General features: G+C 41.8%; 2 protein-coding genes across 2 annotated transcripts in view; one reads left to right on the top strand and one right to left on the bottom strand.

The window, feature by feature from the left end:
- The window catches only part of LOC138960864 (two pore channel protein 2-like), a 51861-nt gene extending 48983 nt beyond the window's left edge, over positions 1-2878 (bottom strand). The window contains exons 1-2 of the mRNA XM_070332503.1: positions 2289-2878; positions 512-544 (exon numbers count right to left, since the gene is read on the bottom strand). Coding sequence (XP_070188604.1) covers positions 512-544; positions 2289-2628 — 373 coding nt within the window. The 5' untranslated portion in view covers positions 2629-2878. The remainder of the gene's footprint in view (positions 1-511; positions 545-2288) is intronic.
- Positions 2879-3051: 173 nt separating this feature from the next.
- On the top strand, positions 3052-25953 carry LOC138961816 (DEP domain-containing protein 7-like). The gene is made up of 9 exons (XM_070333488.1): positions 3052-3149; positions 7001-7200; positions 9814-10025; positions 10482-10651; positions 11437-11706; positions 16945-17243; positions 18249-18450; positions 20044-21803; positions 21862-25953. Exons 1-8 carry the CDS (start codon positions 3062-3064, stop codon positions 20241-20243), a joined length of 1641 nt encoding a protein of 546 aa, XP_070189589.1. The 5' UTR covers positions 3052-3061; the 3' UTR covers positions 20244-21803; positions 21862-25953.
- The last annotated feature ends 591 nt before the right edge of the window (positions 25954-26544 follow it).

Here is a 26544-nt window from a genome sequence, read left to right as displayed (position 1 = left end):
ATAATGAACCACAGCCGAACCTGCCCTCATCACCACCACTCAATATTGACCACCCCAAAGGAAAGGTTTTCTTTTAAGTTTTTTTCAATATAAAATTCCTTTTTCCATAGCAACCACCTCTCTATAACATACACTTTGTTTAATCCCCTGGATAGTCGTTATAGACAGGTTTGACTGAAATAAATAAGAACAAAAGAAACAACGCCCTGACTGCTTATTCATGCTGAAAAGCAAAATTTGTACAGCAAAGAATTTTCCCACAGATGGTGAAACAAACAAAAAATTGTGTTTACCTTAAATATACACAAAACAGTCAACAACAAAAAATGAAAGAAAAAAGGGAGAGGGGGTGGGGGGGGAATGGGGAACTAACAAGGACATGTACAACAAACAAAAGAGCATGCAACCAAACATGCCTTTTTGTGACCCAAAGAACTGAAAGTTCCACAAAAGCTGTCTTTTCATTTTGGACAGCAAGCATCATGTACAGACCAAAAGGACTGTTACTCACGCATAGCTGCTAACTGCTCTGAAGCTACAGAATCTGAAAAATGGTCAAATTATACATCAACATCAGTTAATCGCTGAACAAACACTGCCTATTTTGACTAGTTTTGTATGTGCCATAATCTCCATAGTGTGCTATACAGGTTGCAGGCAGAAGTCTTTATTTAATTCTCAGACTGCACCTTTTAGCATCTTTGTAAAAATAAAATAAAGTCAGGAGAGCCAGGGGTAGGTGGAATACCCCCCCCCCCCCCCAGGCCCACTAAGGCTGATATTAGTGATAGGTGCTTCTAAGATTAAAGTACTTCCCACATGATCAAAAGAACGCACTGTACTTGTTAGGCGCGTTTGATCGATCTGTGCGATCGCGCTGCGCGTTTGGTGGATCGATCAAACGCGCATGTTAGGCGCGTTTGATCGATCTGCGCGATCGCGCTGCGCGTTTGGTGGATCAATCAAACGCGCACACATCGATCGATGTGTGCGCATTTTATCGATGCAAAGAATAGGCTACAAAGAATACAAGAATCGTTAAAACGCGCAGCTCTTATACTTGCGCATTTGGACGATTTGTCACAAAGTAAGTCCCTACCACACACACACATCGCACGCCGGAAGTGAAAAGTTTCAAATACAGGAATGTTCCGAAATATACCCCAACAACGTTTTTGATTTGTTTGTTGTCAGGCCTCTCAATCTTTCAAACAGTCTCTCTCTCTCTCTCTCTCTCTCTCTCTCTCTCTCTCTCTCTTAGTCTCTCTCTCTCTCTTAGTCTCTCACTCTCTCTCTCTCTCTCTCTCTTAGTCTCTCACTCTCTCTCTCTCTTCTCTCTCTCTCAGTCTCTATCGCTCTCTCTTCTCTCTCTCTCTCTTAGTCTCTCTCTCTCTCTCTCTCTCTCTTAGTCGCTCAGTCTCTCAGGCTCTCTCTCTCTCTCTTTCTCTCTCTCTTAGTCTCAGTCTCTCTCTCTCTCTTCTCTGTCTCTCTCCTCAGTCTCTGCTCTCTCTCTTCTCTCTCTCTCTCACACACACTTTCTCTCTCTCTCTCTCTCTCTCTCTCTCTCTCTCTCTCTCTCTCTCTTAGTCTCTCCCCCCAATCCCTCCTTCCTCATCTCTGTCCATCCCTCTGACATCTCATGAAAACAGCTGAACTTTTAAATCATTTGCTATTACAGAACAATTAAACACTCAATGAGCTAATACATGTGAAATGGATGATCAGGTGCAACCTGTGATGTGATGTCTCTGAGGTAGTCTAAGTGTTTGGTACAATATAATCCCATTTTTTCTTCTTTTTTAAATGTCCTACAGATTGTTGTTTAGACACTTATAGCTAGGCCTACTTCCGGTCATAACTTCCGGTCATTGCCAGCATACGTGTGTGTGCGTAGTATGGTGATTTGTGAGACGGATCGTCCAAATGCGCAAGTATATAAGAGCTGCGCGTTTTAACGATTCTTGTATTCTTTGTATCGATCAAACGCGCACACATCGATCGATGTGTGCGCGTTTGATCGATCTACCAAACGCGCAGCGCGATCGCGCAGATCGATCAAACGCGCCTAACAAGCACACATCGATCGATGTGTGCGCGTTTGATCGATGCAAAGAATACAATACAAGAATCGTTAAAACGCGCAGCTCTTATACTTGCGCATTTGGACGATCTGTCACAAAGTAAGTCCCTACCCGACAGGTGATAAAACACAAATGTTAAAACAGCTGACGACAAAAGCGATACCGGGGAGAGTTGGTCAAGTGGTCATCATCGTGATATAATCTTACCCAGGCCGATAAACTGAGCATACTCCTCCATGGACGGTGTTGTGGCGAAATCCCCCATACTCTGCTGGGATGCATAGTGCCACGGTGTGTGACGATCCGACCCCTGGTCACCCGACATGTGCAATGAGCCTCCTCGGGTGATGGTGTACACTTCTCCCTCAGCATCGACCTGGACGTTGCCTGGAAAACTGATGCTGGAAGTGTCAATGTCCACAGCTTGGGTTGAAAAAGGTTGTGGTATAATTTCCTCTTGGCTGCTGCTCGTGGAGATCGACTGAAACACCTCATCTGTCGAGTGCTCCGCCAGCACCAGACGGGATCGGTCTGAATTTTCCGCCATGACCTTGTGTTCCACAGTCACACTTGAGAGCACCCGCTAAGCCATGTCGTGCGAGGAAGATCCTTCGATCAACTGTTTTCACTGACGTGTTTACAATGCACTACAGCTGATCTATCGTATCGAGTCAGACGACCTCCCACTTCCTATTTCGTCAAAGATCGACAACCGCAGAGGGTTATCTTCCTTCCCTGCATGGTTATGATAATAAACACTGCTATGTTGACAACAAGCAAGAAAATGTCGGGTTTGGATTGCTTTAAAAGCAAAACTATATCCTTGTTTTTGCTGGCAGTTGTTATTAATATCCCCATGCATGATATTGGAGAAACTGTTACTTTATTCATCTGTTCTTATTCAGCGTAATCTTTAAATGGCTCAATTCTCCGGTGCATGATGGGACAGTTGAAAGCGAGCGAGGTTCAAATACACAAACATGGCCTCTTCGGATAGTTCTGCCAGTGATCCGCAGTCGTTTCATCTTGAAACCACGATGCCTTTGCGAGAATCAAAAGCCAATCTTGGTAGGAATGTTTGGCTTCCTTTACTTAAATTGATATGGTTGTCAGTGCAGCGTACACGAATGGTAAAGAGACTAAACATTTAGAGTACTCAGCAGCTCGTGAGTATAGGCCCATTGCAGAAACTCAAGTTAACAACAGCATTTCTACTCGGCGTGCGCGGTATGAGAATCACGGGTCGTAACTCTCTGGAATTGGTCATCCGCCGCCATGTTGGATGCCTTGCACGATCTCTGACAGTGCTTGAGCGTTGGGTGGCGACTCGACAAAAATGAAAATGACACGTTGTGTGGCCAAAAACTGCAGTCAGCAGGCACACTTTAGGATCCCTAAAGTTGTTTACCATCAGGGTGACAACTGGAAGGAAGTTACTGAGCGGAGAAGACGATTATAACTGGTTATTTTTTGCTGTGTGCAGTGCGCTAATCAACAGTTGTCCATCGGTTATGCCTTTAGAGTGAACACTGAGATAGGATTCTTTGAAAATTATACTTTGCAGTAGTTACCTGAGATGCATTGTACCTCATTTGCCTGTCTTGAGAGCCTGTCTTGTGTGTGGCGCACGTTATATGTCACACACACACACGCACTCGCGGCGGCACAATCACACAATTACAATCAACGGTCTTTTTTTCTCAAAATTTCACGTTCTAGTTTTGTTTTCATCAATGTCTTACATATTTTCCGGTCATAAATTTTAGGTATTGTTCTAGTATTCACTAATGTTGTATTGATATTACTGGCACCCCTTTTAAACTGATATGGTTTTTACCTTTACAACTTGAGGCGACGATGTGAATTTGTGATGTAGATATGTGGCTGGTTATGTGTGAGTATGTAAATAATTGTGTGTGTGTGTGTGTGTGTGTGTGTGTGTGTGTGTGTGTGTGTGTGTGTGTGTGTGAGTTGTGTCTGTGTGTGCATGACAGTGTAATGTACGTATGTATGCATGCATGGTGATGTGTGTCTGCATATGTGTCTGGTTGGATTTTATTTTTACCGTGCCGTGCCAAGATGAAATCCTTTTGCAAAATTGGTGAATAAATATCTTGTATCTTGTATCTTTATCTTGTGAATTTTGGTGCACTGTCTGCATGGTAATTTGAGATAAAGAATAAATAAATGAATATAATAATGTATTCTTGCTTTACTTTTTATGTTGTGCTGTTGTGTTAAAAAGGCAGATCCCCTTTGGACTCATGCATGCACAGTTTTCTTCATTTTGTCTGCATACACAGTGAATTACGCAAAAAGAACAAGAGTGCAATGAAGAAAACTAACAAAGACGGCATCCAATATGGCGGCGCGAAGAGAGTATGAGCGGAGTTGTGCCCCTTCGGGCTAAAGCTAGCCGATCCATTTGATAACGTCACGCCGAGTAAGAAGAATGAATTGGACCTATTCCAGTCTGGTCTGTCTACTCAGCACCAGAGTTTGCCTTCTGCAGTTCTATTCAGATGGATTGCAAAATTAGGCTAGTCTTTTGGTTATGAGACATGTAACAGCTTTAGATGCTTCGTTGTAAACGTGCTGTTGTGTACAAGTACAACTACAAGGCTTTTCAGTGGTGTTTTTCAGTTTCTCCGAAAACATTACCAAACTACTAAACTAGTCTCTGTATCTGTATCTGTCTGTTACGCTGCACTTGTAGAACAAGTCATCCAGATGTCTGGCATTGTTGCAGCGGAGTGGGGGGTGCGCAGCTAGTTCTTTATTCGTCGTCTGGCTACTGCCAGCGCCGACTTGAAGCTCTCGGTCGATGCCGAGGTTACAGTTTCTTCATCTAATTGGTTCCAGGCCACTACAGTCTTTGGGAAAAACGAATGTCTGTATTGCTCAGTGTTACAGCGTGGCACAGTGAAGCATCTGCTATTGCTCCTGATGTAGTTGTCTACTGGATTCGAGGTGCTAAAGTCTCTGGAAGATTGACGTGGACGAATGAGGCGTCCTGGTTTTTGAGGGATCAGGAACTTGTCAGGCGGGATTGCCGGCACCAGCCCCTCTAATATACAATTCGCGTGAAGCGACATAAAAACATTTAATAAATCTGTAGGCATCAAACTAAAAGATTAACTTCAAAAACTAAAAAAAAAACAGTCATTGGTGAGACTACATTCAGATAGTCTCGGCTAACCATACTCGAAGACCGAGGGTGACGCAGTAGGCCCCCTTTCAGTGTTTCACAGCTTTGTCAGCCTTAATCATGAGCTATTTATGGTAGCTTTATGTTTCTTTATTGTCGGTTAGGAACACCTGTTTGATGTGGGGAGCTGTTAGTGTTACTGTAAGTGTTAGTGATAGGGTCTTGCTGCTGTTGTCTCCTGGTATACATGCTCAAGATTGCAAACATCAGAGTTCAGCAATGTTCAGCTGATTTGTAATGTAATTGTATGTGCCAGGGCTATTGATTTCTTTAACTCATTTTGATTGGCTTTGCCTTCAAAATCAAAGGTGATTCAAGTGTTTCATGCACTTGGCTACCCTATCAGCATGAACATTCCTGCTAATGCTATGACTTCAACAAGTTCAAGAGCACTTGGCATTACTAATGATTAGTATTAGCTAGTATTACAATGGAACCTGCCCCCCCCCCCCCCCCCCCCCCTTTTAAGACCCCTCAATTTCAAGACTTCCTCCCTTTTTAGACCCTGTTTTTTCAGACTTCCTGTTCTTAAAGGCACAGTAAGCCTCCCGTAAACCATCACAGATACTGTCAGGCTTTTACACACAGTACAAACACCCTTCCATTTGAACGCTCACCAAACGGGAACATCCTAGGTGCCCTACGTAAAGAGCGAGCAATTTTCAAAGAATTTATTTTTGCGTGGTTTATCTTACCCCTGAGCCATCGTGAACCCGTGTGATCCAGTTTCCCTTTTTCACAATGTAGTCGTCAGTTAGTTATTTGAATGCGACTATTTACAATAGCACGTTTTTATGCACGAAACAAACGGCTGTGGTTCACAAGAACTCTAGCGATGGCTTTTGACTGTTGAGAGGAACGGCGATATGCACTGACAAACCGGCGTCGTCTGCTGTGACCCTGCTTCCGGGCTTTTCTTTTTTCAAACTTTCACAACTTCGAATTGTACTGATCTTGTCTTGATGAAAAAAGAATTCTTTTATGATTAAAGAATGTTTGTGTAACAAGCTGTCAATTTATTATTTAGATTTTAAAAGTTAGGTCTAGCGCAAAAACGCACCACGGTCCAAAAACATTTTGATAATCATCGATTCACGGCTATCGCCAGTTTACATCGATAGAATGAGACCCGAAGGGAAGTAACTCATGTTTGACCTGAGTTCAGGATGGGTCCAAAAAGTGTTCGAGACAATCTGCAAAATTAATTTTTTAAAATATGCTCGCTCTTTACGTAGGGCACCTAGGATGTTCCCGTTTGGTGAGCGTTCAAATGGAAGGGTGTTTGTACTGTGTGTAAAAGCCTGACAGTATCTGTGATGGTTTAGGGGAGGCTTACTGTCCGGGCGTGAATTCCGGTATTCATAACAGCCGTCCAGCACCAAAACAAGGCGCCATTGCTGTTGAGGCCAAGTCCACGAAAATAAATTCTTTGAAAATTTCTCACGCTCGACAGAAAGCAGCCAGGATGTTCCCGTTCGGTGAGCGTTCAAATGGAAGTATGCTTGTACTATATGTAGACGCTCGGGGAGCTCTGTGATGGTTTACGGGAGGCTTACTGTGCCTTTAATCATACCTTCTGTAAATGTACCCCTATTTTAAATTTAAGACTTTTTCCTTTTTAAGATCTGATTTTCTCAGATTTTTTAGAGGCCTAAAAAGGGGGGTTCCACTGTAGTTCAATGGTTGAAGTCAGGAATCTGTTCCTCCTTAGGTCCGTTTCGAGCAACACAGATATGGAATGACATGACCAGCCACATGAAGAGCAAGGTGGAACTGAAACGACGTCGCTGCAAGATGCGTTACTATGACAACTGCTTTACGGGCACAGATGCGGTGGATGTTGTTCTGCATTATTTGCTCAGTGACAAGGAGACATTCTCAACAGATTTGTCGAGAGAGAAGGCTGTCAAAGTGAGTTACTTGCTCGTCACAAGTTCACTCCCACCCCATCTCTCTGTGACGTCATATTATAAAGCGTCATTTGTATTTTTTCTTTCTATTTGAGCGTCACAGGCACATGATTTACGTGTTTTTTCTGCACTGAATAACGCACGAGTATTTGCTGTGGACTCTCTCTCTCTCTCTCTCTCTCTCTCTCTCTCTCTCTCTCTCTCTCTCTCTCTCTCTCTCTCTCTCTCTCTCTCTCTCTCTCTCTCTCTCTCTCTCTCTCTTTTTATATTTAGTCAAGTTTTGACTAAATATTTTAACATCGAGGGGGAATCGAAACGAGGGTCGTGGTGTATGTGCGTGTGTGTGTGTGTGTGTCTGTGTGTGTGTGTAGAGCGATTCAGACTAAACTACTGGACCGATCTTTATGAAATTTGACATGAGAGTTCCTGGGTATGAAATCCCCATACGTTTTTGAGTCACTTAAGAAAAAGTGACTATGTAATCGGTCAGTGTTAGTCTGTCTGGCCGGCCAGCCGGCCGGCCGGCCGGCCGTCCGTAGACACCACCTTAACGTTGGACTTTTCTCGGAAACTATCAAAGCGATCGGGCTCATATTTTGTTTAGTCGTGACCTCCAATGACCTCTACACTTTAACGATGGTTTCGTTGACCTTTGACCTTTTTCAAGGTCAGCGTCAAAGGAAAAATTAGACATTTTATATCTTTGACAAACTTTTCTCGGAAACTATCAAAGCGATCGGGCTCATATTTTGTTTAGTCGTGACCTCCAATGACCTCTACACTTTAACGATGGTTTCGTTGACCTTTGACCTTTTTCAAGGTCACAGGTCAGCGTCAAAGGAAAAATTAGACATTTTATATCTTTGACAAAGTTCATCGGATGTGATTGAAACTTTGTAGGATTATTCTTTACATCAAAGTATTTACATCTGTAGCCTTTTACGAACGTTATCAGAAAAACAAGGGAGATAACTAGCCTTTTCTGTTCGGCAACACACAACTTAACGTTGGGCTTTTCTCGGAAACTATAAAAGTGACCGGGCTCAAATTTTATGTGAACGTGACTCATTGTGTTGTGAATAGCAATTTCTTCCTGTCCATCTGATGCCTCATATAATATTCAGAACTGCGAAAGTGACTCGATCGAGCGTTTGCTCTTCTTGTTTTCATTTTTTTGATAAATGTCTTTGATGACGTCATATCCGGCTTTTCGTGAAAGTTGAGGCAGCACTGTCACGCCCTCATTTTTCAACCAAATTGGTTGAAATTTTGGTCAAGTAATCTTCGACGAAGCCCGGACTTCGGTATTGCATTTCAGCTTGGTGGCTTACAAATTAATTAATGACTTTGGTCATTAAAAATCTGAAAATTGTAAAAAAAAAAATTAAATTTATAAAACGATCTAAATTTACGTTTATCTTATTCTCCATCATTTGCTGATTCCAAAAACATATAAATATGTTATATTTTGATTAAAAACAAGCTCTGAAAATTAAATATATAAAAATTATTATCAAAATTAAATTGTCCAAATCAATTTAAAAACACTTTCATCTTATTCCTTGTCGGTTCCTGATTCCAAAAACATATAGATATGATATGTTTGGATTAAAAACACGCTCAGAAAGTTAAAACAAAGAGAGGTACAGAAAAGCGTGCTATCCTTCTTAGCGCAACTACTACCCCGCTCTTCTTGTCAATTTCACTGCCTTTGCCATGAGCGGTGGACTGACGATGCTACGAGTATACGGTCTTGCTGAAAAATGGCATTGCGTTCAGTTTCATTCTGTGAGTTCGACAGCTACTTGACTAAATATTGTATTTTCGCCTTACGCGACTTGTTTTTTTCTTCTCATTTCTGGCAATTTGATTTGTTTAGCGACTATTTTGGCGGGAACTATTTTCCATATTTTCTTTGCAAAAGATTTCCTCATTTCTTTGGGGTAACATAATCTTATGACGTTTACATTTGTGCGTCACATGGAAAAAAAAGTCTCTGAAGGCCGCAAAATTGGGAGATCGAGCTAACCGATGTGATCAAAATAAGGTCGGACCTGGGCATGAGATCGAGCTAAGCAGAAAATCGAGCTATCCAAAGTCGAGGTAAGTGAAGGAATTTTAGTGATAAAAAGAAGGCTGCTGGCCGGGCCCAATGGTTCACTTCGACGTATCCAAAAAATCGAGGTAAGCGAGTTCGAGGTAAGCGGCGTTGTCTGTATTATATTTAGGACATTGTGCACATTTTCAATTTAAACTTCAGATGTGTGTTTCCTCCTCTTCTCTCCCCCCTCCCTCCCTCCACCCAATGGTATTGGGGCAATAACCTGATTTAGCTTTGAATGAATTTCAAACGGTTGCTCTTCTTTCAGTATGTGACGTTGCTTTCACGGGGTTAATTCGGGACTATGCTGGTATTGGCACCTTCAAATGGTACAGATTTATAAAAGTAAGATTCTCTCTATCATTAACTGATTAAGGCAGTCATTCTCAATTTCTCTCCCTCTGCTTCAGTGAATAACCTTCTACTTTAATGAATAGTACACTTTAAAGAGAGTACAGTATGCATGTGTGTGTGTGTCTCTGATTTGTGTTACATTGTTATTTAACACTGCAGGTGTGTCAGCTGCTAATGTCCAAGAAAGTGTTTGAGCCTGCCAGCTCTCGTCACCATGACAGCAGCAAACACTCGTTTGAGGACAGTGGCGGCAAGCTGTACTGCTTTCCTGTCGACTCCAGCAACGTCGAGAATGAACCACCAGCAGACGACTCTGATGACGATTCCCTGTGTGATGAGAGTGACCTCCCCCATTGCTCAAATTCCAAACAGTATGGGCTTGTTCTCTTCTAGTTGTGCCAATGCAAGTTGTGCCAATGCACTGGTTTTTGTGGAGACTTTGTGTTATGCTTCCTTTTCTGTAGCTTTCTAACAAGGAACCACATATGCTAAGTACTGCATTTGCTGAGGGACTGGGAGTAATTTCAGTTTTGTTTTCACCAAAATATGTTATCAATATCACTATATATTCGGGTTTGTTGTTATTGTTTTGTGCTTTGTAATGTAATCGTGTGTCTAGTTTTGTTTCTTTTGTATTTTTTTAATGATTGTTTGGTGAAGTCGTTCTTTTAAGACATTGTCTTTTCAGATTTTTGATTCATAGCCTTTGCAAGTTTCCTGGATTTTAAGACTCCCTCTTTTTTAAGACCTGGTTTTCTCAAATGTCTGGAGGACTTACATGGGGGGTTCCACTGTATTTCTTAAAGCAAAACTCTTGTTGTCCTCAGATGTAGCTTCCCCCTGGAGGGTCTGTCGGACGTGCGGCTGTGCGACAGAGAGGCCGACTGCGGCAGTGTCATGTCAACGTCAAGGACGTCCTTCAACTGCAGTCTGGGGTCGCTGCGGTCACTGTCGGGCCTTGACTACTCTCAGCAGATTGCTAACATCTCTAAATCTGGTGAGAGATGTTTTGATAGATGAACTCCGGAAATACCTCCATACTTAGTCAATTACAATAGACAATGTTCAGAAATAACTCTTTCAGGTTTATATGGGTTTTGAAATAGTGAATAAGCTTGCCTCTAAATCCACACATGCTCTTTGTCAAGGTGTTTCACTTTCAGGTACACCCCTTGCTGGTGCCTGGCCTATAATGTCACATGAGAAAGTTTGACTCAATGAAAGCAAGAGTATTCACATTTTCACAACATATTAAAACCTGACGAAGTTATTTCTTAAAAGTGTCCATTGTAATTTACTAATTATTGAGTGCATACGGAAACGTGTAAGAATAGTTAAGAAAATAGTGGTTTTCTATTTACATGTTTTAATGTTTAGTTCTTCTTATCAGTATCACACAGCATGGGGGAAATGCACGCACTTTCAGTGTACATGCCTCAAGCCTGAAAAGTGAAAACACGCACTTTGGTGTATGCTCAGGCATTGTACACGCAATTTTAAATCATATGCTTTGAGGCATTTATTAATATATTGTTTTATTATTTTGGTATTGAGGAAGATTTTTCAGGCAGATTTTTCAAACTCACATGCAGCCATGATATTAAGCTTCTTGGGAGGAAAAGAATTCAGGGAACTGCAAAAAGCATGAACCTGTAAATGAAAACATTTTCAGACCCTCTTTTAGTCAAGCTTCAGTGTTATTTTCCACCTTTGCCATGAACCTCCACAAACATTCACCATATGAAACTGTCAATGCAGTGTTTGCCTGTTTCCCTCTCACAGTGATAGAGGAGACGTGGCGAGAGGTGGCCCTAGCTCAGCTGACGACCTTGATCGAGCTGACCTTCCTGGACGGCGTGTTGGCGCCAGACAAACCCAACAAGCGACAACAGCAGCATCACAATCTGATCATCTCCAACATCGTGGCCAAGAACTGGCACCTGCCCATCACGGACAGTCTGATGAACCTGAACGAGGTGGGACTGGAGGGGATGATGGAGGAGGAGGGGGTGATACAGACCGCCATTGCCTGCATTGAGTGTATCCCTAAAGGTAAGTGTCAACAGTGTCTGCTGTTAGAGTCAAGATATTAAGGGGAGGTGGGCCAGTGCACTACCTTTTTTTTTATTTTGAATGTTTTATTGTGTCTAAATGTTATTTTATGAAAGAAATGAACAAATGATGACAAAGAATAGTCATTTTTTGTATTTTCGGTTGCTGGTTTTTGTTTTACGCGACAAAAACAGTCAAAATACAGACAAAAGTGGAGTACAGGAGATACACGGATTTTCATCAGATGTGATTGTCACACTTCTAATTATTGTTTTATTTTATCCTTCTGGGTATGCTCTAGGGGATTACGAAGCAGATCTTGTTTATTATATTTATATTTGGAGTTAGGAACACTTCTTTGTTACAACTGTCAAACTTTAGGGTAACGCTTGCGAAATTATTTTTTGAAATAATCTGGATATGACTATAATAAAATTTCAGCAAAATCCCTTCGTAATCCCCTAGAATGTTATATTCTGCACAAACTACAAAAGAAAATATTGCTCTAGCTAAATTACAGCCAGAGAAATCGCGTAACCCAAGACGTAACCGTAGGCAAAATGGCTGAACTGAGAAAACAATAACAATAACAATAACAACACTTTATTGTCCATTAAAATATTATATAACAAGAAGAGCAAACGCTCGATCGAGTCACTTTCGCAGTTCTGAATATTATATGAGGCATCAGATGGACAGGAAGAAATTGCTATTCACAACACAATGAGTCACGTTCACATAAAATTTGAGCCCGGTCACTTTTATAGTTTCCGAGAAAAGCCCAACGTTAAGTTGTGTGTTGCCGAACAGAAAAGGCTAGTTATCTCCCTTGTTTTTCTGATAACGTTCGTAAAAGGCTACAGATGTAAATACTTTGATGTAAAGAATAATCCTACAAAGTTTCAATCACATCCGATGAACTTTGTCAAAGATATAAAATGTCTAATTTTTCCTTTGACGCTGACCTGTGACCTTGAAAAAGGTCAAAGGTCAACGAAACCATCGTTAAAGTGTAGAGGTCATTGGAGGTCACGACTAAACAAAATATGAGCCCGATCGCTTTGATAGTTTCCGAGAAAAGTCCAACGTTAAGGTGGTGTATGTCTAATTTTTCCTTTGACGCTGACCTGTGACCTTGAAAAAGGTCAAAGGTCAACGAAACCATCGTTAAAGTGTAGAGGTCATTGGAGGTCACGACTAAACAAAATATGAGCCCGATCGCTTTGATAGTTTCCGAGAAAAGTCCAACGTTAAGGTGGTGTCTACGGACGGCCGGCCGGCCGGACAGACTAACACTGACCGATTACATAGAGTCACTTTTTCTCAAGTGACTCAAAAATGGAAATTTTTCTTCGGCACACCCTGTCTGCCTGTAAACGATTATAACAACAATTGTATAGGACGACACACATAAAACATAAAAGGGATACAATCAAATATGATATTGCACTATGTAAATTTACCCTCTCATATCACAGGAGTTGGGTTTCACAGCCGAGTAATCACATTACAAATATTTCCCACACACCTTCACATGTACACATTGTTTTTTGTTTTTTTTCCCAGCCGACCAGCCTCTACGTGATGCGAGAAGAATTTAAAATGGTGACTGCAGAAGGCAGGAATGACTTTTTAAACTGGTTTTTGCGTGCCAAAGGGACCTTATAACGTTTACCTGAAGGGAGAATTTCGAAACAGGGGTTGAGAGGATGGATCGGATCACGGACAATTTTGAGAGCTTTCCGCTTAATGGCAGCTTCGTAGAGACTGGTCAGCTGTCGTTGGGGTTGCCCAACAAGCTTGCTAGCCGTCGCAACAATGCGGTGGAGTTTAGCTTTGTTTTTAACATTTGTGGTACCATACCATGTCACAATGTTAAAAGTCAGTATGCTTTCAATCAAACTGCGATACACAAGTTCCATAACACTTTGATTGACATTAAAATATTTAAGCTTCCTGAGAAGAAAAAGTCGCTGCTGAGCTTTCTTATAAACAGCATGAACATGATCACTAAAAGTCAGCTTATTGTCAATTGAAACCCCAAGATATTTGAAGGTTTCCACAAGTTCAACTTCCTTGTCGCTTATTCTCACTTTTTGGGGACCACAATTATCACTCTTTCCTCCAAAAATCATTTCTTTTGTTTTGCCTACATTCAACTGCAAGAAACTGGACTTGAACCATTCATTCAGAAGATCAACTTGGGTAAAATACTTTGACAAAGTTTCGTCGTCCTTCAGACGCCCAACGAGGGCCATGTCGTCTGCATATTTAATGAGGGCTAGAACTGGATCATTTAAAAGCATGTTGTTTGTGTAAATGGAAAAAAGGACAGGAGAGAGAACACAACCTTGTGGGGCCCCGGTGTTTAAAACAACTTCGTCTGAAAGCACAGAATGACCAAACAAACGGTTGCTGAGGCTGACACGTTGTGGCCGATCGCATAGGAACTCCCTGATCCAGAAAATCAAATTATTGTTCACATCTAACTGGACTAACCTCTGGATAAGTATATGGGGCTGAATCGTATTAAAGGCTGATGAAAAATCCATAAAAAGAACTCTAACCGTGTTCCCTGCTGTATCTAAATGGCTGACAATCATGTTGATAAGCGTGAGTGTAGCATCTTCGACGCCTCTCTTTGCCCTATATGCGAACTGAAGGGGGTCCATGCGATCTGCCACAGACTCAGTGAGCTTGTTACAAACAAGCCTCTCCATACATTTCGCTACAACAGAAGTCAGTGCCACAGGGCGAAAATCATTTAGTTCTTTTGCGTTTGGTTTCTTGGGTACAGGTGTTATAGTGGAAGTTTTCCAGGAACGAGGCATAAAATGTACATCGAGAAAGAGCTGAAACAGCTGAGTAAAAACTGAACCAAGCTGATCAGCACACACTTTCAAAACGACATTGAAGATTGAACACTATTGAAACAGACATACAAGGACAAAACTGTGTTATGAATGAACAGCTTAGTTTATTTGAATTGCAAACTACTTAGCCTTTAGCACGCCAGCAGCGAATTTATGCGTCCATCCCTTCTTTCCCTCTGTCAACCAGCATGGGGATACTGCCCCAGCGCTAAACGTGTATCAATGACCCGATTCTCGTTTGTATTTGCATGCGAGAATAACGGTATTTTTAACGGTAACTTACTTGAGCCAGAACGAGGCTTCTTTCCTTCTGTTATCTCGTCGTGTCTTATGCGCTGAATTTGTTGGTCGAAGTTTTCTGCTTTTGTTTTTACATCGATACAGTACTTTAGTGCTTCGACAAGCAAGATGGAGGATGATGAGTTTGAAACTTTTGTTTGAGTTGTTTTTTGACAACAAATCGTACGTGGAATCTGAACGATTTACTGAGGAAGCTCTTCGCAATGAACTGTGTATCGCGGTGAAGAAAATGACACAGTGACAGTGACGGAATTTACGAAAGTGCAGATTGATACAAACAGTTGCTGATCCAGTTTCGTTCGTGAAATGGCAGACCCAGCAAACATTACCGATAATCTGACTGATGTTGGATACTTTCTCCTGTTTTTGTTTTTTTGCGTAGCAAATGCTCGACTTGCTTGTCGAGGAGATACTGCTCAGAAACTGACTCAAATTCAGCGCAAAGCAAGCCAGTTGCAAGACGTAAAAAGTCTGCGCCATGCATGGCGTGTTCGGAAATGGCGACCTGTGGATCTGCGTGGAGATCAAAGCTTTCCTCTGTATCGGAAACACCGGCAGAATCCAAACTTTGGCCTAGTACCAGCGGAACTACTTGTTGTTGCTAACCGAACTAATAAAGACATTGTCCTCTTTCTTATTTCGAGCCATTGTTATCGTATCAAAGGTTGTTTCTCAAGGAAAAATTCGCTTTCGGTTGTCACCGATCGTTTGATGTGTAACCAGGATGTTGTAAAACCGAGTGAACTTCGGGTGTTCCCGTCATGGCCGAGAGTCTCTTCGGTAGTTTCCGTATGCAAAATTCGTAAGCTGAGCATGCGCACTCACAAAGTAAACTGGTTCCCGATTTCGGTTTATGAAACGAACCAATGGATGTCGAGTACCTTCCAAATAAGGACATTTCTGTTCGATTCCGTTCGATTCCGTTCGATTACGATTGCTGCCTTTGCAACGGACTAGTGGCTGATTGAATGGAACATTCATCAAAACACTGTTGTCATGTTATAGGTCAAGAGCTGCTGCGCAGTTTCGTATGTCGTGAATGCACTGTTTTGCTGAGGACAAAGCCGTAACTAGCCTTTGAAATGAGACATTTTTTGGCGGGGGAATATCGACTACAGAAGACAATCAATGCCACACATGTTCACATTTTGTCTTTATTGACAAATAAATAGGACACTTTTGACAAAAACACAGACACACATTGATGATAGGTATGTTATGGAAACATAATCTGCTGAAATACCCAAAACAGTGTTTTGAACGATTTGGTCAATTTTGCACTGGCCCACCTGCCCTTAAGACTGTACTTCTATCCCGCGAAAGCGGCGTATGGCTGCCTAAATGGCGGGGTAAAAACGGTCATACATGTAAAAACCCAACTCGTGGAAAAAACAAACGTGTACATGGGAGTTTCATCCCATGAACGAAGAAAAAATAGACTCTTCTTCTGCACTTATGGGCTGAAACTCCCATGCACACTTTTTTTGTCTTTGCACAAGTGGGTTTTGCTCATCGCTTGTCCATTCTGAACATGAATATTTTAAATTAGTTTCAGCATGGATCTGACATGTTGGCACTATGGTTTCATTGAAAGTGTGTTTGTGTCAGGCCTTTGCAGATTTTGTTAAACAAAGGCATTTCTTGTATTTTGTTTCATTTAAAAAATGAGGCCAAGAATAGTCTGATAAGAGTTGTTCTTTTCATACGGAATGGAGAATGACGCACTCAGAGCATTGTGGAACTATCTCTTACTAACATTTATGAAGTCATTAAATACGTGCACAATTACAAACTACAAGCATATTTTTATATTTCAAACATGACCCATCCTCAGGATTGAGAGTAGAACAATGTAAGCTAGGATTAGCCATCAAACAGACGCAAACAGCAATTTTCTTTCCGCCAGCTACAGCGGAACCTCGATTTTAAGACTCCATTTTAAGACCTGTTTTTCTAAGATTTAAGGGAGGTCCCACTGTAAAACAATGTAAGCTAGGAATAGCCATCAAACAGACGCTAACATGGGATTTCATTGATCCAGCTTAACCCATTGTGTCATCATCAGGTTCGTCCCTGCTGTCGGAGCACGAGTTTCACTGTGGCGACAGCAACGCCAAGCGCCAGGCCTTTGAGATCCTGCGCAAGCACTACAGCCAGCTGAGCGACACCATCCTCCCGGGACGCTTCTTCGACCTGCACATGGCCATCCTCAACCAGATCCTGCAGCACGGGGACGGCCATGCCGTGGAGGCGCTGAGACTCGACATGGTCCTGCTCCCTGTCGCCGTCAAGGAAGAGCTGCACCGACTGCTCAAGTTCATGACGGCTGTGTCACTGGATAACACTCTGGTGCTGGATCCTAGTGTCAGTTGATGGTTTTTTTTGGGGTTTTTTTGCTTGGGAGTGAAATGCTGTTTTTGTGTGTGATGATTAACGTTTGCATATTATGAGAAGCTAGAAATAGGTACAGTCAAGCCTGCCCTTAGGACCACCTCTCGAAAGCGACCACCTGCCTGTAACGACCATCCCAGAAGATCCCCAACAAGTTGTTTCCTACATGATTTACCTTCCAATAGCGAGCACCTGCCTGTAACGACCATCCCAGAAGATCCCCAACAAGTTGTTTCCTACATAATTTACCTTCCAATAGCGACCACCTGCCTGTAACGACCATCCCAGAAGATCCCCAACAAGTTGTTTCCTACATGATTTACCTTCCAATAGCGACCACCTGCCTGTAACGACCATCCCAGAAGATCCCCAACAAGTTGTTTCCTACATAATTTACCTTCCAATAGCAAGCACCTGCCTGTAACGACCATCCCAGAAGATCCCCAACAAGTTGTTTCCTACATAATTTACCTTCCAATAGCGACCACCTGCCTGTAACGACCATCCCAGAAGATCCCCAACAAGTTGTTTCCTACATAATTTACCTTCCAATAGCGACCACCTGCCTGTAACGACCATCCCAGAAGATCCCCAACAAGTTGTTTCCTACATAATTTACCTTCCAATAGCGAGCACCTGCCTGTAACGACCATCCCAGAAGATCCCCAACAAGTTGTTTCCTACATGATTTACCTTCCAATAGCGACCACCTGCCTGTAACGACCACTTTTGATCAGTACCTTGGGGAAATGAAAAATGACGAAACCAGTAGAAGAGTGGGAAGGATCTGGTCCTTTCAGTTATTGTAAGTTTCCTTGAAATCATCATGATTCAGTGGCAGGTGGGTTGGTTTGTTTCTTTGTATAGGTCAAGTTTAATAAACTGACAGTTTGAAAAAAAGAAAGTGCTGAAACCTTTGGATGAAGCTTTTGGCAAAAGTGTTTGCACATTTTCAAACACTTTGTTTTCTGTGTGCAGGACTCCAATGAAGTGATGGTGCTTCGTGCGTTTTCCGACGCTGTGTTCCGCCACAAGCTGCTGGCTCCCAACCTGGGCTCTGTCCTGGTGCAGTTCATGATGCAGAACATGCCTGAGATGTTCACCATCCCCAGGAGTCTGCGAGAGAAAGTCTCCCTCAAGCTCTACCAGATCAAGACTGGCCAGAATGTGCCGGACTTCGGTAAGATTTTCAGCTTGTATGGAATGTGTTGTGTGCTACAGTGAAACCCCTTTTTTAAGACCTAAAAACATCTGCGAAAATCAGGTCTTGAAAAGGGGGAGTCTTAAAATGGGGGTAAAATTACAGAGGTCATGAACAAAAATCAAGGTCTGTAAAAAGGGAGTGTCTTAGATTTGGGGGGGTCTTAAAAGGGGGGTTTCACTATAATTATGAGTAAAGCCGTGCCTGGTGGGTTAATGTTCTTCTTCTTCTTTTCGATCGCCGATCACACTTGGAGTCCAGATCTTGAGATATAATTAGTGGTCCTCTGCAGCGCAGCCACTGGCCCGTACAGCTTGTTGTGCAGGGACTCCGGCAATGGCCAGATTTCCTCTCTCAGCACCTGGTGGTTCCTGCAGTCTCGTAGGATGTGGGCCGTGTCCTGCTCTGCTTCTCCACAAGAACACATGGGGGAGGGCACAACATGCAGCTTCCCGTGGAGATGCTGGTTAAGTCTGTTGTGTCCCGTTCTCAGGCGGAAGATGACCACCTGCTGTGGTCTGGATAGCAGGTGGTAGCTGTCCTGTGGCTGGGGCGTCCTGTGCAGAGACTTAATGATGGTCTTCATCTCTGTCAGGCTCACAGGGTTGTTCTCTTGCTCATCTTCTGCACCCAGCTTTGCCATCCTGTCCGCCTCTTCGTTTCCTTGTACACCACAGTGGGAGGGGATCCATTGCAGTACTGTCCTCAGGCTCTTGATGTTGTGTAGAGCGTGTTCCAGCTGAGGCAGTTTGCTACTGGTCATTGCTTGGAGTACTGACAGAGCGTCAGTCAGGAGGACCACCTGGTTGTTATGGTTGACTCTGTCGTTGATGGTGTATGCTGCATGGATCAGTGCTTGTACCTCAGCTCTGTAGTTTGTACAGTGGAGGCCTGTTGGTATAGCTACGTGGGTTAATTAAGGTGGAGATTTTTCCGATCTCCCAGGTCAACTTATGTGCAGACCTGCTAGTGCCTTATCCCCCTTTGTGTGTACACGCAAGCACAAGACCAAGTGCGCACGGAAAAGATCCTGTAATCCATGTCAGAGTTCGGTGGGTTATAGAAACAGGTAAATACCCAGCATGCTTCCTCCGAAAGCGGTGTATGACTGCCTAAATGGCATGGAAAAACCGGTCAAACCCGTAAAAATCCACTCGTGCAAAAACACAAGTGTACTTGGGAGTTTAACCCCACGAATGCAGAAGAAGAATAAAAAAAAATAATCTGTTATTATGAGCAATAACTAGGACACTGTCAATATTCCAAGCTCTCGCTAACTTCGAAGCATAGCATTAGCAAAGCATGTGGTGTAGCTAGCTGGCGAGAGCTGGGAAGACTCGATGTTAAGAAGTTCTTGTGACATTTATAGCATAACAAAGAGCATGTCTCGCGAATATCTAGTGAAAATGTACACATTTACATGTTCAGCTCTATACCATGACAAACTACTATGCTCGCCTAGACAGTCACTGTCTGCCCCTGCTCCCTGTCTTGCTTTTTGTGCTGTACCAGTCAACTCAGAACTTTGTGTGTGCGTGTGGGAATCCCACAACTTTTTAGATTTTGTTTCAGACACTGCATTCTGTGATCGCGTATCGAGAGAGGAATACAACCGCCAGGCAAGGGACTGCACCCAGGAGGCGCTGATCGCCATGATGAACAACGTCCTTGACGACACCAAGGTCACCTTGAGAGAAAAGAAAAACAAACTCAAGCAGTTTCAGAAGTGCTACCCTACATTGTATGAGGAGAATTTTGCAGGGATGCTGTGATTGTGAATACTGGCGTGGTTTGCATGTAAACGGCAACTCCTTTCATTACAAGATTGAGATTTTTGCAGAACAAAAGCAGAAAGGTTCAAGAATGAATGTACAATCTTTGGCTTCTACAGAAGTGATAAGGCTTGAATTGAAAACTGCTGATGGGTATTGAGTGTTAAATTGTTAGAGAGTGTGGTATGATTGTTATACAATGTTCGAACATACAGAGGCAAGCAGACAGGAAGCGTACAAGCAGACAGACAAACATAAACAAGAAGCAAGTTTCAGTTGTGTTTATTATATTCATAATACATTGCATGTATCTGTAAAAAATGTTGTGCATGAAAGTTGATTCAAAGACTTGTGTACAGGTAACTTTCCTCAAATGAAGGTTTTGTAAAAAGAGCTATTGTTGTATGAATGTATTGTGTGTATTTCATTCAGTTCCTTGATTAGATCTGAATCTTGTTATGGTTTGAAGAACAGAATGTGATTTTTTTGGGCGAAAGATTTGTTTGATATTTGATACTGATATTTTTTCTCAGATGTGCAATAGCAAACCCCATGCAAAACAAGTTAGAAAAAAGTGCATCTGTAATTGTAGTACCATTTTTGTGGTTTGTTGGAAGGATGTTCACTATTGTATTTATTTAAAATGTTGGTGGGGATCTCCCGAGCTGTCTCCTTTCTTTTGTATACATGTTGCTCAGTCCAGAAACGTGAAGCTGTATTAAATCACATATTCTTACGTCAACTCACATATATAGCAATTAACTTCAGTTTGATGCTTAGACCTTGAAGTACTGACCCACAATCACACCATCTTGCCATGCTTGCTCCAATTCTAAGTGAAGCATCATCACCTTTTTGACTCACATGCGAAGCAAAAGTGAGTCTATGTACTCACCCGAGTCGTCCGTCCGGACGTCCGTCCGGAAAACTTTAACGTTGGATATTTCTTGGACACTATTCAGTCTATCAGTACCAAATTTGGCAAGATGGTGTATGATGACAAGGCCCCAAAAAACATACATAGCATCTTGACCTTGCTTCAAGGTCAAGGTCGCAGGGGCCATACATGTTGTCTAAAAAACAGCTATTTTTCACATTTTTCCCATTTTCTCTGAAGTTTTTGAGATTGAATACCTCACCTACATATGATATATAGGGCAAAGTAAGCCCCATCTTTTAATACCAGTTTGGTTTACCTTGCTTCAAGGTCAAGGTCACAGGAGCTCTTCAAAGTTGGATTGTATACATATTTTGAAGTGACCTTGACCCTGAACTATGGAAGATAACTGTTTCAAACTTAAAAATTATGTGGGGCACATGTTATGCTTTCATCATGAGACACATTTGGTCACATATGATCAAGGTCAAGGTCACTTTGACCCTTATGAAATGTGACCAAAATAAGGTAGTGAACCACTAAAAGTGACCATATCTCATGGTAGAAAGAGCCAATAAGCACCATTGTACTTCCTATGTCTTGAATTAACAGCTTTGTGTTGCATGACCTTGGATGACCTTGACCGTGGGTCAAGGTCACATGTATTTTGGTAGGAAAAATGTGTGAAGCAGTTCTAAGTGTATGATGTCATTGCTAGGTTTAGTTACCCTAAAGGTCGAGGTCAAGCATGTGAGTCGTATGGGCTTTGCCCTTCTTGTTTGTTGTTGCAAGGCCCACTCCACCTTGTGCAATCAGTTTGCCTCACTGCCTCACGTCAGGCCAGGCTTTAATATGTGATAAGACCATCCCTCCACTTAGTTACAAACCAAAACATCTACACCCTCACTGCTTGCTTTGGTGAGTTGTAATGTTTTGATGAATTAATATCCAAAAATTAATTCTTTAAAAAATACCACTGTACGCAGAGTGTTTACTTTTGGTATGTGACAAAGTGGAGGGATGGTCTGATTGCATGTGATAGCCTGACCAGTCGGTGAGGCAAGTGGGCCTTGAGGTAACCCCGGAAGCTGCCATGCAATAGGAGAAATCCACAGATACCTTGTGCTGTTTTACAGTGCTGTGCACAAATTCATTTCAAGCTCGTAGATCCTACCGGAATGAAGGGAAGGCGTGAAAGTCAAACCTCCACATTTGTGACCCTCCACCACGAAATGAGTCGCATGTCACCTCGCACGGTTATGCGCTAGGCTTAATATTAAGTCCGGGGAGTGTCTGGTAACAGTGTGAAGATCACCTTAGTCACAGGCTTATAACTCAGACAGTTTTCGCTCTTTTCTAAAAACGGTTTTCACCACTGGATAGAGCATAACAAACTCTTTAGGAAAATGTAAAAATATGAAAATCATGCAAAGGTGACATGCGACTCATTCCGTGGTGGAGGGTCACATTTAACTTCTTTTTGGTACATGGTTCATGCACCTGTGTATAAAACAACCCGCATTTACAAAAAGGGTTATTGTCATTAGCTGGGCATGTTTTACAGTATTTGCATTTACTTACTGATTGGATAATTTTCATCAGCTAGGCATGTGTTATTTGCCTGGACAAACAGGATTATTTTCATTAACTTTGGAAACAGTGTGTATGTAGATGTCTGTGAGAGAATGCTGAAAGAGATAGGGAAAGTCTGGTAATGAATAAGTGTGTTTGTATGGATGTGATCAGTGTTACCCCCCGCGGGTTAGGGGGAAGAATTGACCCGATGCTCCCCAGCATGTCGTAAGAGGCGACTAACGGATTCTGTTTCTCCTATTACCCTTGTTAAGTGTTTCTTGTATAGAATATAGTCAATTTTTGTAAAGATTTTAATCAAGCAGTATGTAAGAAATGTTAAGTCCTTTGTACTGGAAACTTGCATTCTCCCAGTAAGGTAATATATTGTACTACGTTGCAAGCCCCTGGAGCAAATTTTTGATTAGTGCTTTTGTGAACAAGAAACAATTGACAAGTGGCTCTATCCCCTCTCCCCCCTTTCCCCGTCGCGATATAACCTTCGTGGTTGAAAACGACGTTAAACACCAAATAAAGAAACAAATAAAGAAAGTGATCAGTGTTTCATACCTACAGTCAAGCTGCATTTTGTTGAACACATAAGAATTCTGCAATAACTGCTTTGAAATCAAATGATGCGGTGACAATCTCAGGGAACTTACCGCTATTTGTCATGTATCACAGTCACAGTAAACTGGCAGTGCACACTACAAGTAATTTATTGTAAAACGGTATATGTGTATGTATCGCATATACATAGCTATTTGTTCAGTTTTATTGAGAAGAATGATCTCAATATTCGTTTGCACAAATCAGGCTCAAATCGCATTGCCATATCTATAAGAGGAGCTCAGTATAATTTTGTTCTTTTGCATGGAACTTTACATTCAGAAATAAATAAACTCATGCAAAAATGTATTCACACATGTTATAAAGTAGCATTGTATTTATTAGGACAGATAGACGGGCGCAGTGGCGTGGTGGTAAGACGTCGGCCTCCTAATCGGGAGGTCGGGAGTTCGAATCCCGGTCGCTGCCGCCTGGTGGGTTCAGAGTGGAGATGTTTCCGATCTTCCAGGTCAACTTATGTGCAGACCTGCTAGTGACTTAACCCCCTTCGTGTGTACACGCAAGCACAAGACCAAGTGCGCACGGAAAAGATCCTGTAACCCATGTCAGAGTTCGGTGGGTTATAGAAACACGAAAATACCCAGCATACCTCCCCCGAAATCGGCATATGCTGCCTGAATGGCGGGGTAAAAACGGTCATACACGTACAACTCCACTTGTGCTTAAAACATAAGTGAACGTGGGAGTCTAAGCCCATGAACGAGAAGAAGAAGAATTAGGACAGATTGGTTCTAATTCATGTACATGACATTACATGTATTTGTTAAGTCTTCACCTTTGAAACTTATTTGTGACTGCACAGAAACTGCAGTCTAGGTGTTATCACTAATGACATTACGTTGTCTGCCTGTGCTTTTTGTTGTTGTTGTGTTAGAAAACAGAATGTTTGGTTTAGATTTAATCAATGGAATATGTTTTGAAATGTTTCTCAATTTTTCATCACCAAAACAGCCAAAATGTTCATTTAACAACAGTACAAGTGTCAAGTTCTTGTACTTTGATTTTGCTTGTTATCAAGTTTTGCCATGTACATATATGTAGTTTCTGTTCCATGTAAGATATGAGTGTGTAAATACATCTGAGGTGAGCGTAAAAATAGGCATGATATGTGTAAACTATTCATAATATTATTTAATGCATGTGAACCATATCTAATCATGTTTCAAAATCAATGGTGATAACTCCAAATGAATTTGATGGCCAGTTTACACTGATATATGCCATGTACTGTTATATGTGTGAGTTTGAAATAGCTTGTATACACTTTAGCATGTATACTGTGTTTCATTTTTGTTTTTCATTTGGAGGAATCTGATTGAGATTTTCTTTAGTCAGATGTTGAACATCATGCATTTTTGTGTGTGAACATTTTCAAATGGTTGTGAGTATACTTTTTGGCTGATTTTCATCCTGTGTCTTTCTCTTATATGCACAAGACTGGCTTTTTGAATCACCATTTTGCAGTTTATGTTTGTAAATCCGTTTACACAAGACGTATGAATGCGAAAAAACAGAAGGGGGATTAGACTTGGCTCACTGCTTATATAATGCATCATACATCAGTAGAGAAGTAACACCTGCCTTTGGTGCTGATCTCGCCGTTGTTTTGTAATACACGAATTCTGAAAATAACTGTCAGGATTAACCATCACTGGATCACGCTTTGGACTACACAGTCCGGATGATGTGGGTCGTGTACGACCCATACTTTCTTAAGAAGGATTCAATGTAAAAAAGTATGGGTCGTACACGACCCACATCATTTGAATAGGGATAAACGCTTTACCGCCTCTTTGCAGAATATGGGTCGTATACGACCCACACCATCCGAATAGGGATAAACACTGTAAAATGCCTTCTTTAATTCCGTATGGGTCGTTCACGACCCACAATATCCGGACTGTGTAGTTTAAATGACGTCATTGTTTATTTACAGAGATAATTCTGTAAAAATTGGTCGATAGGAAGGTCTATGGTGTTTGAAGATTACATGAAGTCTCAATCAAAAACTCCCAATAGTTTTAGAGATACAGACACGTTTGTGAGGCTCTGGGTCGTCCACGACCCAGGAAGCACAGTGAAGGTTCACCTTGGTTGTTGAAGAGTTGCTGAGGCAAGCTACACATGACGTTTTGAGCGTATTTTCAGAGTAAACATAACATATCTTGATATTTTTTGATTCAGGAAATGATAAAGGACACAATGCTATAATTTAAAAAAATCTGTTACTGAAATTTTCATTTCAATCTGAATTTTGATAAACAAATTAATCACCGTATTTTTGGGACTATAAGGTGCTTCGTTGTAAAAGGTAGAACCCCCACTTTTTAAGCGTCCAAACTGAAATGCAATCCCACAGTTCGGTTCAAGTCAAAGATTCATAGACAAAAAAATTAAGCAATTTGATTGTCACCAGTGTGGCCACAATAGCTGAATGAGCTTCATGGCATAATAAAAGGCTTTCAGAGCTCAACACCAGAATTTCGCTTCTTACCATATGCAGTTTATTCAAAATAATCCACGGGGATATGCACTGGTTATACTTGCAATGACTGAAGTCTCTGTTTAAGAGATGTAGATCACTTATGTGTTTGGCAAAATTAGTTTCACTCAATAAACTGTGAAATAATGTACACTGCTTCTTTTCTTTATCATTCCACACTTTGCTTTCATAATTCCTGTTTTACCAGGTGCTTGCAAATTTGTCATCTAAGTGTCTGTGTGTGTGTATGTCTCTGTGTGTGTGTGTGCATGTCTGTGTGTGTGTGTATGTGGTGTAACAAGGGGAAGGAAAACTTGAACATCAGCATGATAGAGTGTGCATGGGTTTATTCATCACCTCACACCTCAGAGCAGAAAATAAAACAATAAACAGGCGGTCATGGGTCGCCTCACATCATCAGCTGGTACCGGTAGGCATCAGCTTACATACGGTCCGGGAATCCGATCAAACTGATGAAACGCAGCCAGAAGATAAAAAATTTGGTCACTGGTTCAAGCGCTTAGAACTGTACCCACAGAATACGCGCTATATAAGCTTCATATTGATTGATTGATTGAAGATGGCACAGTGCGTAAAATGGACAGTACCGGACTGACTGCAGCTAAGATGATAGGGCGATAAAAGTAGTGCGCTGACCACACGCTGAAAACTCAACTTACACAATAAGTTGCTTAGAAAAACTTGCCTACAGCATACCTTTAAAACAATTCCCTAATTCA

Source organism: Littorina saxatilis, linkage group LG3 (genome assembly GCF_037325665.1).
Source record: "Littorina saxatilis isolate snail1 linkage group LG3, US_GU_Lsax_2.0, whole genome shotgun sequence".
Taxonomy (NCBI): domain Eukaryota; kingdom Metazoa; phylum Mollusca; class Gastropoda; order Littorinimorpha; family Littorinidae; genus Littorina; species Littorina saxatilis.
This window is presented reverse-complemented; position numbering and strand designations above follow the sequence as displayed.

Bases quoted from the DNA above. Each gene is read 5' to 3' on its own strand.
- LOC138961816 (XM_070333488.1), top strand. From the start codon at position 3,062: ATGGCCTCTTCGGATAGTTCTGCCAGTGATCCGCAGTCGTTTCATCTT. The intron at 7,201-9,813 runs GTGAGTTACTTG...TTAACACTGCAG, and splicing joins CGAGAGAGAAGGCTGTCAAA to GTGTGTCAGCTGCTAATGTC. The intron at 18,451-20,043 runs GTAAGATTTTCA...ATTTTGTTTCAG, and splicing joins CCAGAATGTGCCGGACTTCG to ACACTGCATTCTGTGATCGC.